The sequence below is a fragment of the Coregonus clupeaformis genome, chromosome 24, assembly GCF_020615455.1.
Source record: "Coregonus clupeaformis isolate EN_2021a chromosome 24, ASM2061545v1, whole genome shotgun sequence".
Lineage (NCBI taxonomy): Eukaryota > Metazoa > Chordata > Actinopteri > Salmoniformes > Salmonidae > Coregonus > Coregonus clupeaformis.
Window position 1 is genome coordinate 43,532,491 of NC_059215.1, and position 14,495 is coordinate 43,546,985.

Below are 14,495 nucleotides of genomic sequence, written 5' to 3' on the forward strand. Positions count from 1 at the left end.
TTAGTAGCTTTCTATTTTCTGGAGAAGACTCAAACAGTTGTTTTAATATCAAGAGTAGGGCACTATAGAGAGGATATGGTGTCATTTGAGACAGAACTGAAGAGGTCATGTGTAATGCTGAATGCTCAAAGTAAACTGTTGAGTGTTCAAAGTGTCTCAGGTGGAGACAAAAGTGTTAAGGTTGGTAGACCCCTCTTCCCTTACCGGTTAGTCTGGAGTTTGAGCCCAGAGTTGGGAGCCATCAGTATCTCCTCAGCCTCCACAGCTGGATTAAGCATGTGCAGCTTGTCATAAACCTTGATCAAAGGGAAGAGTTGACAGTGTAATTACATGGAGGTTTTTACCCATCCTTTGATTTTTGGGTCTTCGTGACACGACATAGTCTAATGCAGTTTGAAGCGAGATGCACACAACATCGCAGGCCAATCTGCCTTCTTATCACTTTACAAAGTGACACTTTAAAGGACAAGTTTGCTTTGTTACAACCAAATCTCTATTTTTGATGTAAATGGCATGTTATAGAAGGGTCCAGAAACTTTTCTTAGAGATTTCACTTGTTTTTGAGAAACGTACCACAACCAGCGATTCACTTCTACCTCTTCTTTATACAGTACGGGGGATCCAAAAACACATTAAGAAAGGCGCCAACAACACCCAAATACGTCATTTTAGAAACTGAAATGCTCGCAGTATAATGATGCAGGTCTTTAGAGGTCGTACACATGAAATGGTGTCATTTAGAACTTTATCTGCAACGTTATATTCCATTTTGTTTTGCGAATTGAGCGATACCTCTCCGTCCATTCTAGCAGCAGGCTTCACAGAGAATGGAACAGCTGGTTAGGGGAAACAGCTCGAATCGCACAAAATGGAATATAACGTTGCGGATAAAGTTTGGAATGACAATTTCATGTGTACAGCATCTAAAGACCTGCATCACTATACTGAGAGCGTTTCCGTTCCTAAAATAACATTTGGGTGTTTTTGGAGCACGAGTTCATGTTTTTTTTCAGGACCCTTTTTATGTCATTTACATAAATGTTTTAGATTTGGTTGTAAAAAAGCAAACTTCTCCTTCAAGTACTCAACCACACTCAAAACATCACTGATTTACAGTCAGACTTCTCAGCATGTTTGCTCTTGCAGTGTTTGTTCACTTTCAGTTTGTTTTTAGGTGGAAGGGAACAGGAGAACAGGTGGAGGTCCATAAACAAGCACTATAAACTATCTTGAGTAGTCGTGTCATATTTCTGAGACAGTGTGATCCAGCCACACAGAAAGACCAATCGCAGTGCTGCGTCCGGGTATGAACCCTGAGAGGAGTAGTGGTAGTAGTAGTAGTAGTAGTAGTAGTAGTGGTGGTAGTAGTAGTAGTAGTAGTAGTAGTAGTAGTAGTAGTAGTAGTAGTAGTGGTGGTAGTAGTAGTAGTAGCGGTAGCAGTAGTAGTAGCAGTAGCAGTAGCAGTAGCAGTAGCAGTAGCAGTAGCAGTAGCAGCAGCAGTAGCAGCAGTAGTAGCAGCAGTAGTAGTAGTAGTAGTAGTAGTAGTAGTAGTGCCTATGCTACACTCCAGTCTCTCTACTTCTTGGCGCTGACGGAAACATGGATTACCACTGAAAACACTGCTACTCCTACTGCTCTCTCCTCGTCTGACCATGTGTTCTCGCATACCCCGAGAGCATCTGGTCAGCGGGGTGGTGGCACAGGAATCCTCATCTCTCCCAAGTGGACATTCTCTCTTTTTCCCCTGACCCATCTGTCTATCTCCTCATTTGAATTCCATGCTGTCACAGTCACTAGCCCATTCAAGCTTAACATCCTTATCATTTATCGCCCTCCAGGTTCCCTTGGAGAGTTCATCAATGAGCTTGACGCCTTGATAAGTTCCTTTCCTGAGGATGGCTCACCCCTCACAGTTCTGGGTGACTAACTTCCCTATGTCTACCTTTGACGCATTTCTCTCTGCCTCCTTCTTTCCACTCCTCTCTTCTTTTGACCTCACCCTCTCACCGTCCCCCCCTACTCAAGGCAGGCAATACGCTTGACCTCATCTTTACTAGATGCTGTTCTTCTACTAATCTCACTGCAACTCCCCTCCATGTCTCCGACCACTACTTTGTATCCTTTTCTCTCTCGCTCTCCTCCAACACTACTCACTCTGCCCCTACTCAGATGGTAATGCGCCGTCGCAACCTTCGCTCTCTCTCTCCCGCTACTCTCTCCTCTTCCATCCTATCATCTCTTCCCTCTGCTCAATCCTTCTCCCTCCAATCTCCTGATTCTGCCTCCTCAACCCTCCTCTCCTCCCTTTCTGCATCCTTTGACTCTCTATGTCCCCTATCCTCCCGGCCGGCTCGGTCCTCCCCTCCTGCTCCGTGGCTTGACGACTCATTGCGAGCTCACAGAACAGGGCTCTGGGCAGCCGAGCGGAAATGGAGGAAAACTAGACTCCCTGCGGACCTGGCATCTTTTCACTCCCTCCTCTCTACAGTTTCTTCCTCTGTTTCTGTTGCTAAAGCCACTTTCTACCACTAAATTCGAAGCATCTGCCTCTAACCCTAAGAATCTCTTTGCCACCTTCTCCTCCCTGCTGAATCCCCCCATTTTGAAAAGAAGGTTGACGACATCCGATCCTCGTTTGTTAAGTCAAATGACACTGCTGGTCCTGCTCACACTGCCCTACCCTATGCTTTGACTTCTTTCTCCCCTCTCTCTCCAGATGAAATCTTGCAACTTGTGATGGCCGGCCGGCCGCCCAACAACCTGCCCGCTTGACCCTATCCCCTCCTCTCTTCTCCAGACCATTTCCGGAGACCTTCTCCCTTACCTCACCCCGCTCATCAACTCATCCTTGACCGCTGGCTACGTCCCTTCCGTCTTCAAGAGAGCGAGAGTTGCACCCCTTCTCAAAAAACCTACACTCGATCCCTCCGATGTCAACAACTACAGATCAGTATCCCTTCTTTCTTTTCTCTCCAAAACTCTTGAGCGTGCCGTCTTTAGCCAACTCTCTTGCTATCTCTCTCAGAATGACCTTCTTGATCCAAACCAGTCAGGTTTCAAGACTGGTCATTCAACTGAGACTGCTCTTCTCTGTGTCACGGAGGCTCTCCGCACTGCTAAAGCTAACCCCCTCTCCTCTGCTCTTGTCCTTCTAGACCTGTCTGCTGCCTTTGATACTGTGAACCATCAGATCCTCCTCTCCACCCTCTCCGAGTTGGGCATCTCCGGCGCGCCTCACTCTTGGATTGCGTCCTACCTGACAGGTCGCTCCTACCAAGTGGCGTGGCGAGAATCTGTCTCCGCACCACGTGCTCTCACCACTGGTGTCCACCAGGGCTCAGTTCTAGGCCCTCTCCTATTCTCACTATACACCAAGTCACTTGGCTCTGTCATATCCTCACATGGCCTCTCCTATCATTGCTACGCAGACGACACACAACTAATCTTCTCCTTTCCCCCTTCTGATAACCAGGTGGCGAATCGCATCTCTGCATGTCTGGCAGACATATCAGTGTGGATGACGGATCACCACCTCAAGCTGAACCTCGGCAAGAAGGAGCGGCTCTTCCTCCCGGGGAAGGACTGCCCGTTCCATGATCTCGCCATCACGGTTGACAACTCCGTTGTGTCCTCCTCCCAGAGTGCAAAAAGCCTTGGCGTTACCCTGGACAACACCCTGTTGTTCTCCGCTAACATCAAGGCAGTGACCCGATCCTGTAGGTTCATGCTCTACAACATTCGGAGAGTACGACCCTGCCTTACACAGGAAGCGGCACAGGTCCTAATCCAGGCACTTGTCATGTCCCGTCTGGTTTACTGCAACTCGCTGTTGGCTGGGCTCCCTGCCTGTGCCATTAAACCCCTACAACTCATCCAGAATGCTGCAGCCCGTCTGGTGTTCAACCTTCCCAAGTTCTCTCACGTCTCCCTGCTCCTCCGCACACTCCACTGGCTTCCAGTTGAAGCTTGCATCTGCTACAAGACCATGGTGCTTGCCTATGGAGCTATGAGGGGAACGGCACCTCCGTACCTTCAGGCTCTGATCAGTCCCTACACCCAAACGAGGGCATTGCGTTCATCCACCTCTGGCCTGCTGGCCCCCCTACCTCTGCGGAAGCACAGTACCCGCTCAGCCTAGTCAAAACTGTTTGCTGCTCTGGCACCCCAATGGTGGAACAAGCTCCCTCACGACGCCAGGACGCCGGAGTCACTCACCACCTTCCGGAGACACTTGAAACCCCACCTCTTTAAGGAATACCTGGGATAGGATAAAGTAATCCTTCTACCCCCCCTTATCCCACCCTCCAAAAAAATATATATATATTGGAAAGTGGTTATCCCACTGGCTATAAGGTGAATGCACCAATTTGTAAGTTGCTCTGGATAAGAGCGTCTGCTAAATGACGTAAATGTAAATGTTGTGGTAGTGGTAGTAGTGGTAGTAGTGGTGGTAGTGGTAGTAGTAGTAGTAGTAGTGGTGGTAGTGGTAGTAGTAGTAGTGGTAGTAGTAGTGGTGGTAGTAGTAGTGGTGGTAGTAGTAGTGGTGGTAGTAGTAGTGGTAGTAGTAGTGGTGGTGGTAGTAGTAGTGGTGGTGGTAGTAGTAGTGGTAGTGGTAGTAGTAGTAGTGGTGGTAGTGGTAGTGGTGGTAGTAGTAGTGGTGGTAGTGGTAGTAGTAGTGGTGGTAGTAGTAGTGGTAGTGGTAGTGGTGGTGGTGGTAGTAGTAGTGGTAGTAGTAGTAGTGGTAGTAGTAGATATTATTCTTATTATTCTTATTATTATTGTTGTTGTTGTTGTTGTTGTAGTAGTAGTAAGAGTAGTATACCCCTTTCTCAAATCCAGACCTCTAGGCCAGTACAGTAGTACTGCTGATTTGCATTGTAAACCTTTAATCAGGGACTGATCCAGACCTAGGACACCGGGAGATTGGGATCTCTGGCCAATCAGTCAAATAACTATTAGGGAGAAAAGAAAGACAGCAGTACTCCAAACCTGGGATATGAGTTCTCCTGGCATATAGGAGTCTGCATAAGTATAGTACCTGGATCTGGAGTTCGTCACTGAGCTCCAGTAGGTTCCTCTCCAGTTGCCTATCTTTTGGGTGGGTGACCTTTAGCACCACCTTCAGCCCTGTCCTTCCTTTAGTCTTCCCTGTTACACTCATAGCAAAGTTATGCTCTGGTTGGAGCTGGAAAGCTGCCTACAGAGAGAGAGAGGCATTTTATCAGTGAATGAAAGCAGAAATAGTGTTAGAAATGAGACAGTAGAAATATCAGATGTTGTTTCTCTGGTGAAGATGGCGAATCGTTTTGTACTAATTCAGTCACTCTGATACAAAGGTTCATAGGAGCTCAAAACAAAGATCCGACTCATCTATAATTTAATCAAAGCAGTTTTTCCACTACACTATTTATGGCTTATTGTGGAAGGTGCTTGTGGCCTTGAATGTAACCTTTCTCACTCATCAAGAAGAAAAACTCTAGATCAAAAACTGGTTCCCACCTCGGCATGTCGTGATTGGAGTTCCAGGATGTCTCTCTTGGTGGTGGACCAATGGAAGGTGAGGCCAGGCAGGGCGTTGCCGAAGGAGAAGGGGGTTTGACTGCTAGTGAGCCCTATCACATACACAGGCATCTAGGAGAGGGGACAGGATGAGGAAACTCAAAGCAGGTCACACGTCTGTTGATATTCACAATGTAACGCATCTTACTTAGAGTGAAGTATGTCCTGTGGACACTGTCAGAGGCCATTTGAGATTACAGTTCATTTATCATGTGTTACCTGTGTCCCAGTCTTCATTCTGGTGATAGGGGCTCGGATGCGAATGGCCCTCAACTGCACAACTTCAACCTCTACTTGATCCTGGTCATAGCAAACATCAGAATAGAAGTACATCACTTTCAATTGGTGAAAAACAGATGATGATGTACCGATGATGTACAAGTATTTTACCTGAGAGACAATGACAAGCTTCCCAGTCTCTGCATCGACAGCTTGAACCAGTCCTGTCACCGTGACGTTGCCAATGGCGACGCCCCTGACGTGACCTATGTCGTTAACAGAAGCTATCTTCTCATTGGCCATGGAGAAGAGGATGTTGGACTGGGGCTGTGGGCCGCCCTCGGATGTGATCTACAACATGGAGAGACGAGGTAAAGGGTGGTGTGTGTGTGTGTGTGTGCCATAAATATGGTAGACTATTAGTTTCACATGACTGGCCCTGAGGATACTGCCAGCGTGTTCATCAACTCTTGTCAATGTGGGGTCTTTAAATTGCTCAAGGCAATCAAATCATTCATGGTCTAATAATAATCAACACTGGAGATTTGGAGATTAAATCAACATGTTACTCAGGGTGTGTGCATTTACAATGACTTAATACTCAGCAATTAAATGGCCTGTGGAGAGCTTCACAAATACAAAGAACAGACATGAGCAGTTGCTCAACAGGTAAGCTGGAAAAGCCTATTTGAAAGCGTGTGGTGATTCAAATCATCTTCACAACAGGAGATTCTCCAGACAGGACATCCTGTTTTATCAGTGTGGGGGACAGCGAGGGCAGAGGACAGGGTTTTCCCACAATAATCTTACAATCAAACAATCCAATATACCTGCATCATAGCTCCGATTATCAGTGTCATTTTCCTGGGGATCAGTTTGAATGGTGGGAACACCTAGAAAGACCGAAACAAAAACGAGTGTCTTTCAACACACATAATAGAACATCATTGGACAACATGTTTCAGGGAGGGTCTCATGAAAACCCTCCTACCTCTATTTGCTGAGGAGCAGATGCAATCTTCCTTCCAGTTTTGTCTACTAGCATAGCAGACACGCTGGTCTGTCCGATTGCTAAGCCTTTGACCAGGAAGATTGCCGTGTCCTTCTCTGAAGGATCTGACAGTGCTCTGGGGAAAACAAAACATGAACGGTGAACTGTCTACTTTACTGAAATGTAGGCATAACATGCATGCCGAGGTGCATGCAGGAGTAATTCCTATCAGTTTTTCAATTCCAAGTGGCACAGACAGAGGCAATGTGATGGTGTGCGTGTAATAATATTTGCTCTAAGAACAAAACTTGATACTTATATGATTCATTAATGTAACTGTAACTTACTGCAGAGAGATGATACCGGACGCTGCAGTGAGTTTCAGATTCAAAAAGCGGAAATATTTGGCCAAAAAGGGCTTCTTGTTGTCATCCAGAACCCTGACATGGGCTTTCACAGATTTACCAATCTCCACCTGCAAGAAACCAGTAAATGTTTTGTTAATATGACAAGCTCTATTTTTGGCTCCAATTTCATTAGTCATTTGCATAAAAGTGTTTGTTTGTGTTTTGTTCTACTAAGTATACAAGCAGCTACACTCAACACTGATCTAACCAACATTCACAGCATCTTAGTTCCTATTTTATATATATATATATATATATATATATATATATATATATATATATATATATATATATATATATATATATATATATATATATATATATATATATATATATATATATATATATACACACATACATACACACAACCAGTAAAAAGTTTGGACACACCTACTCATTCAAGGGTTTTTCTTTATTTTTACAATTTTTCACATTGTAGAATAATAGTGAAGACATCAAAACTATGAAATAACACATATGGAATCATGTAGCTTCGCACACTCTTGGCATTCTCTCAACCAGCTTCACCTGGAATGCTTTTCAAAGAAAATAAAGAAAAACCCTTGAATGAGTAGGTGTCCAAACTTTTGACTGGTACTGTATATAATTTTTTTAAATGTCAATTCCCTGAATACACACTTCACATAGTGAACAAGACTTTCCTGTTGTTTCGGCAAACCAGTGATACACAGCTTTTGGAATTTCAGCATGAGCTGAGTGTCTGCCTTGCAGGATAAAGAATTGAGGCTGGCCACTGACCTTGTCAACCACTCGGACATAAACCTCCAGGATGTCTGAGATGTGGACCGTAGCCGTAGCAGGGGCTGGGAAGGCCAGGCAGAGGTCATGAACCATCACCTGCACTGTCCCCGGCTGGACTGGAAGCACCTTGAGCACATGGAGAGGCCACAGTGATGCAAGGGTTTAAATGACATGTTCTCATTTTATGTTACAACACCCTTTCTCAAGGCACACGGATGTCCTAGTGCTTTCATCAATGTTGCATTCAGAGCATCACTTCAGTTACAATAGTGTTAGAAAGTAGGATGATAAGGTTTGTGCTGTTGTCTGTGCCCAATAATGTTTGTACCATGTCTTGTGCTGCTGCCATGTTGTGTTGCTACCGTGTTGTTTTCATGTTGGGTTGCTACCTTGCTGTGTTGCCGTGTGTTGCTGCCATGCTATGTTGTCGTCTTAGGTCTCTCTTTATGTAGTGTTGTGTTGTCTCTCTTGTTGTGATGTGTATTTGGTCATATAAATATATATATACTTTTTTTAAATCCCAGCCAGCGTCCCCGCAGGAGGCCTTTTGCCTTTTGGTAAGCAATCATTGTAAATAAGAATTTGTTCTTAACTGACTTGCCTAGTTAAATAGAGGTTAAATAAAAAATAAAAGGGGCAAAGGGAGGTGTAGGAACTAAGGCGGCAGGTGTACAACACATCACATCATCATACATATATTTAAGAGTGGTACGCTCAACAGCATTGCCATTCTGAGAGTTCTGTGATTCTCCTCACCTCAGCAGATCCCTGGGCCTCCTGGTACACCACGTCTGCTATCCCTCCAGCACTGGTGTTGACAAAGAAATACCCAGAGCCCTCCCTCAGGGCCAGGTCAGCCTGCAGGACACACAACAGGAGAAGCCGTAGATGAAAGCATGACACCACAATGGACAAGATGACAAAGAAGCAGCCCAAGGCCCATCACAATATCAGCTGAAAGGTACATGTTATTCACATCATGGGCCACAAGTAATCATTTGTAATTATAGTGAGATAATCCATGCAGCAGAATTGATCAGCCATGCTGATAAGACCTTGTGATGAAGGGCCAGTGGCCACCTGTGTGGAATATTTCAAGTAGAGCTGGGCAATATAGAAAAAAATCCATACCACAATAAATTGACTGAATTATCATGATAAATAGAACGATACGTTTATAACAATGTGCACCAAAATAAAAAATAATAATAACTCCTATTACTACTTTCAATGTTATAGCTATCAATTGTGTCATCAACAATCACCCATAACTTCATTCATTTCAAACTTCACATTTCTCTAGTAGGGCCCTACAGGTTACTTATCGTAATGAACGATATCTGCTAAATGTCCACAATAAGTGGTCGGTGTCAATCATTTTTGGTTTATCGTCCCAGCTCTAATTTCAAGGCATCATAATCCAGTGCTCTCAGCTAGTTGGGATCTGTGAGCAGTCAGTGATATAGAGGGAGACTGAATGAGGGGGTTACATGGCAGGCAGCGACCTTAGTAAGAAGATTACAGTGTGAGACGGGTCAAAGGTCAGAGAGGATTAAGATACAGTGGTGGTGGTGGGGCCCAGTGAGGGAAGACTGGAGGACCATAGAAATGGGAGCAGATACTACCTTTGACAGTGACAGTGAAGGATGGGTCACATTGTATTCTGTCAGCTCTATGCCATACATTTCTATCTGGAACATTTCACACTTCTGAAAGCCTTACAAAGGCCCCAGTTCTTACCCGCACGTCAGGGTGATTGTATATGGTGACAGCTTCGGGACTGACTGTCACGTCCTTCACCAATAGGAGTTCCAGAGTGGCTGAGACAGGGGTCAGAGGGTCAAACTGCCAGAAAGAAGGAGAGATAAAACAGGATGGGTGCCATGGTTACAAGTGTCAGAGTGACACCAAGATGAGATAACCACAGAACTCAACTTTTGTAGGGTAAAGGTCAAGTGAAATCATAGGGGAAGTCTTAGTATCAACGGCAAAATGAAATGCTGTAATTTAGTATTGGTGAACCCTTTCAAGAAACTAGGCATATGTGGCACGTCACTAATTCACAGGAGAGGCATTTGAAGGATTCTTTTTTTATTTTTATCAAAATGTTTTTTTTTTATAGCAGAAATGCTTTCTGGAACATGTGAACTTTCACGTGCCTTAATAACAAACTTGTATGCCATCTGTAAATACGAATAAAATTGTTACATTACGAGGCTAGTTGGTTTAGCCACAGACAAATACAGGAACCTTCCCGCTAGCCATAATCGTCTGAGATAATGAATGGGCTGGACATGTAGCACGCTTCTGTCTATAACATGAGCTGCTCAGTATGTGTGGATAATCCTTTCTACCGCAGCTTTTTTTAAAGATATCATGAAGAACTGAAAAATGTTGCAACTGCTCTCAACATTGCTGCCCTGAAGGTCATAGTGCTATCGACAAAGCTCGGTGGGAAAAAGTTGTGATGGACTACTTTTTAGAGGATGATTGTGCCATGCTGACTCTCTCTGACTCTGAAAATGAATCAGACAATGAGGAAATTCCTGATTTAGATAAAAACATTTTTCATTGAACCAGACATTGTAGAGTCTCCTGATGACAATGGTGGGGAAGAAACGGTGTGGTTGTCACGGAAGAAGTTGACCGAGTTTTGAAATCAGTGGAATGCCTGGTGGAAGCAGAGAGATGATTGCCAAATGCGGAGAGAGTTCAAAAAGAGAACACCGAAAGAAGACTGTTGTATAAAACACTTGTCTTTGGATTACATCTTCAAACTAAGGGCAACCATGGCAGACTACTTTCTTTGCTACTAATTTCATACTGTGAATCCTTAATGAGATGGGTGGGGCTAAGGCTTAAGAGGGTGTGAACGATGCTGAATGGGTGTAGACAAAGAAGAGCTCTCCAGTAGAGGTACCAAAACATTCACGGGCTATTTTCTCAAAAGTGGGGTTACAAGTTTATAAACTTTCAAAGCAGAATTACTTTCCTATTGTTCTTCAACTGCAGTGTATGATATACCATTTTCTAGCTCAGTCTCTACTTTTATCCAACAATTATTTTCTTCACATTTTACTACATAGGACTGAATCCAGGTGGTGGGTCACATTTGTACAGTTCGTGAAGCTCTGACTTTCAGCTCTCCTGTCTTGTGTTGCTATAGCAACCTCTAAGCTGATTAAATGTTTATTTTATGTGGTCACAGACAACCACACACTCAGCTAACAGCATCCTGCCTGCCAGTCACAGCAGGAAGTGATAAACCCGCAAAATGTTCACAATGGCTTTCAAAATAGATACGATAAGGGCAATGTTTCTAAGGGTGATGTTTCTCTGCTAAAGGTTGTGTTTCTGTCTTACCGGACTGAGAACCTTAGCAGCCTTGAGGTGGGGGACCTGGTAACTCAGAGCTGTTACTGTGATAGCAGCAGTCCCAGACTGGTGGTGGACAAGGACCGTCTGACGACCTGACAAAGAGGACATTTCTGTTGGACAAAACTGTTGAAATTGCCTGCAAAAACACCTGGTATTACACCTGGTTTCACCTGGTATTAGACTAAAGAATAAAAACAAAATCAAACAAGGACACCATCATGAGAAATATCAAAGCCGTACCATGAAGTTTCTTCTGTTTGTTGCTGTCCTGTAGTAGTTCCAGTCCCATAGGCATGGTGGGTTCGATGCTGGCCAGGGACACCTTGGTCGACTCCCAGACGATACTCAGAGAGCTGAAGTTGTCAAACTTCCTGCCTTGCTGGTCAAAGGCAGCCAGGTCCAGCACAGGGTTGCGGTAGTTTGAGACAGGCACCTGCAACAAATAATGTTCCACACAGTTTTTCCCCCCACTCTATTTCTTTCTTTCTAAGTTAAACTGACAGGGAGGCAGACATTCAATACAACTTTATTTATCCCCCCATGTGCAATTAAGAGGCAGAAAGGCAAACTTGACATGACCTTCTCTTTAGTTGTCCCCCATGATGAATTTCTCTCTATAGTTGTCCCCCACAATGAAATCGGGGAGGGGACTGTGGATCTGTCTCCATCCGTCAGTATGTTCGTTCGTACATTAGTCACACGCGATCGCTCAGACAACACCGGCACTTGGGTGAATGACGCGTCTTGCCATAGAGATCCGGCATATACAAAATTACACTGATTGGCTAGATGGTGGCACTATTACAAGAGTTTGAAAATGCTAACTTTTTAAGGTCACCCCGTTTGGTACATAAGTCCCTCTCCTCACAAGGAACAAAATTTGCCTCGGGGACCCCTAAGGTCGCCATGATGGATTTACCGCCATTTAGAATTTTGTGAAAAACACTTAAAACGCTACTCTTCTGGCACCGAATGACCACTCTGCACTAAAACTTGATATGTGGCATCTATGGACAAAGATCTACATTTTCCAGACTAGTACCTAAAACAACATGGCCGCTATTGACCAATACACATTCACGTGGTCTGGCACATAAATGCATATAAATCAGTCAAGGATATCCGTATTGTAACAACATTTGGTACACATGTTGCAAACACTGTCAAGACTCAACATGTGCAAGAACATTCATATCGAGCTGACGTGGTGCTATAACAGGCACATATATCGCTTGATCTATTGGACTCAGAGTGATGACATTTGGCACACTTGCTCAGGGATATGAGTCTAGCTAACCCACGCGATATCTCAGCAACCACTGGCCCAATTTTTTCCTAAACTTGGGTGAATGATGCGTCTTGCCATAGAGATCACTTACAAAACGACACTGATTGGCCCAAGGGGGATGCTGCATCACTCGTGAGGGACCACATGTTTACCGTTGCCTTGTTTATTTTTGTCTAGCTAGCTCCTGTGCCAAGTGTGTTTGTTTGTGTGCTGTGTAAACACTGCCTTTTTCTTTCTCTTTTTCTCACCAGTTGTTTGTTCTGCTGCAGTAGAGGGCAGGTGAGGTCCAGCTGGGGACCTGTGTACACAGGGACCAAGGTGAGGCGAGAGGGAGGGGCGCACACAAACATCACCACCGCCGGCTCCACCGCAGGATAGGGATTGGTCAGACTAGGCTGGTTCCCCACAGTAAGTGCCAATACCTGGAGAGGTACAGTTATAACACGCTTATTACCTGTTCATAACACACTTATTAATGTTTGTAACAAAGCATTTCATCTACAAGGTATCTTAAAGAGCTAGAACGTTTGTTTAAAGCCTAGGGTCATATTCAGTAGGTGCCAAACAAGGAAAAGCCCATTCCCTCACCTGTTCTCCCAGGGCTCTACAGGTGGCTCTGACCCAGTGTCGGAGGTAGCTACGGGAGGTGGGCGCGGTCAGAGCCAGGCTAACACTGTTCTCATCCTCAGCCTTCAGGTTCCGGAAGAACTTGGAGGGTTCTAGGACCCAGGGCTTGGGCCCGCCCTCAAACAGCATGTCCTTAGAGGAGCCCAGGGTCACCAAGGCAACAGAGGCAGGGTCCACAGCCTGCACATGACAACAGGTAGAGCATGTACAGGTTAGTGAATGGAGAAGTGATATACTGTATGTTGTAAAGTCAAATTATATTTGATGAAGCACATTTACTGCTTATTTCTTGCTGGTCCACCTCCACATTTGTTAGATTTTTTCTAGATAAAGCTCAGAGGTTTGACACTGCCAATCCTAAATGGTTCAACTTCAGGAGGTTTTGCAACCCTCTCTGGGGAGAGTGCATGAATGTGTTCAAGTCAGACAGCCAAACTAGGTCAAGGAGGTTGACAGACAGACAACGTGGTAAAAGGTTGGTAAGGTAAATGCTACAGTAGCTATTTGAAGGGAGCGTGAACTCCTTCTCTGAGTAAGAGTAATGACTGGCTCACTCAGAAGCTTATCTTTACCTCCTAAAATAAAACAATTTCCTGTTAGTGTACCAAAGAGCACTGTCTTTATTTTTTATTATTTTAGGGGGTAGATCAGCCTTAATATTGCAGATAGATTGTAACTTCCATCAATGTAATTGTCTGCATCACTTCCAATCCCCCATATGTTTTTTCCCCCTCGTAATATATATATCCTTTAAAATATATATATTTCCCTTTATTACCCTCCAACCCCACCACCCCTTCCCTAATTGGAGCAAACTAGTGAACAACAATGCTTAGGCCTCTACTTCCAGTTTATACTATATACACAATCCATTTTACAATAATTCTATTTTGTTTGTTTTTTTCTCCTGAACTTCCTCTACCCTCAACCTCTCTGATGTCCATCCGGTTTGCTTCTATATGCCATATCTTTCTAACTGTGCTCTTTCACAAAAGCTCTCAACGTATAACCTATATACTTATTATGGACACAGTATGCTTACATTATTAGTTATCTTGTTGTTATTAGCTGTTGTTAGTTGTTATTAGTCCCATCCTTCAACTCCATTCAACACCACCCATCTATCTCTTAACACCATCCATATTGGATTTCTATTCGCCATATATTTTAACTGTACTGTGGTTCTAAAAAAGTTCTGAACCTTTCTATTCTCATTGTTTCTATAGATTGTAAATTTAAAATAATTTTTTTTGCTAAAAGTATT

At 44.2% G+C, this 14,495-nt stretch overlaps 1 protein-coding gene across 1 annotated transcript in view; it reads right to left on the reverse strand.

Annotated features, from left to right (window-relative positions):
- Positions 1–14,495, reverse strand: part of nup210 (nucleoporin 210) — a 58,597-nt gene that overhangs the window by 8,650 nt on the left and 35,452 nt on the right. The window contains exons 15-29 of the mRNA XM_041846704.2: positions 13,193–13,411; positions 12,853–13,026; positions 11,557–11,749; positions 11,302–11,408; positions 9,679–9,783; positions 8,695–8,796; positions 7,936–8,064; positions 7,117–7,244; positions 6,770–6,905; positions 6,609–6,671; positions 5,950–6,129; positions 5,779–5,859; positions 5,500–5,631; positions 5,039–5,197; positions 205–296 (exon numbers count right to left, since the gene is read on the reverse strand). Of these exons, the coding sequence (XP_041702638.2) occupies positions 205–296; positions 5,039–5,197; positions 5,500–5,631; positions 5,779–5,859; positions 5,950–6,129; positions 6,609–6,671; positions 6,770–6,905; positions 7,117–7,244; positions 7,936–8,064; positions 8,695–8,796; positions 9,679–9,783; positions 11,302–11,408; positions 11,557–11,749; positions 12,853–13,026; positions 13,193–13,411 (2,000 nt within the window). The remainder of the gene's footprint in view (positions 1–204; positions 297–5,038; positions 5,198–5,499; positions 5,632–5,778; positions 5,860–5,949; positions 6,130–6,608; positions 6,672–6,769; positions 6,906–7,116; positions 7,245–7,935; positions 8,065–8,694; positions 8,797–9,678; positions 9,784–11,301; positions 11,409–11,556; positions 11,750–12,852; positions 13,027–13,192; positions 13,412–14,495) is intronic.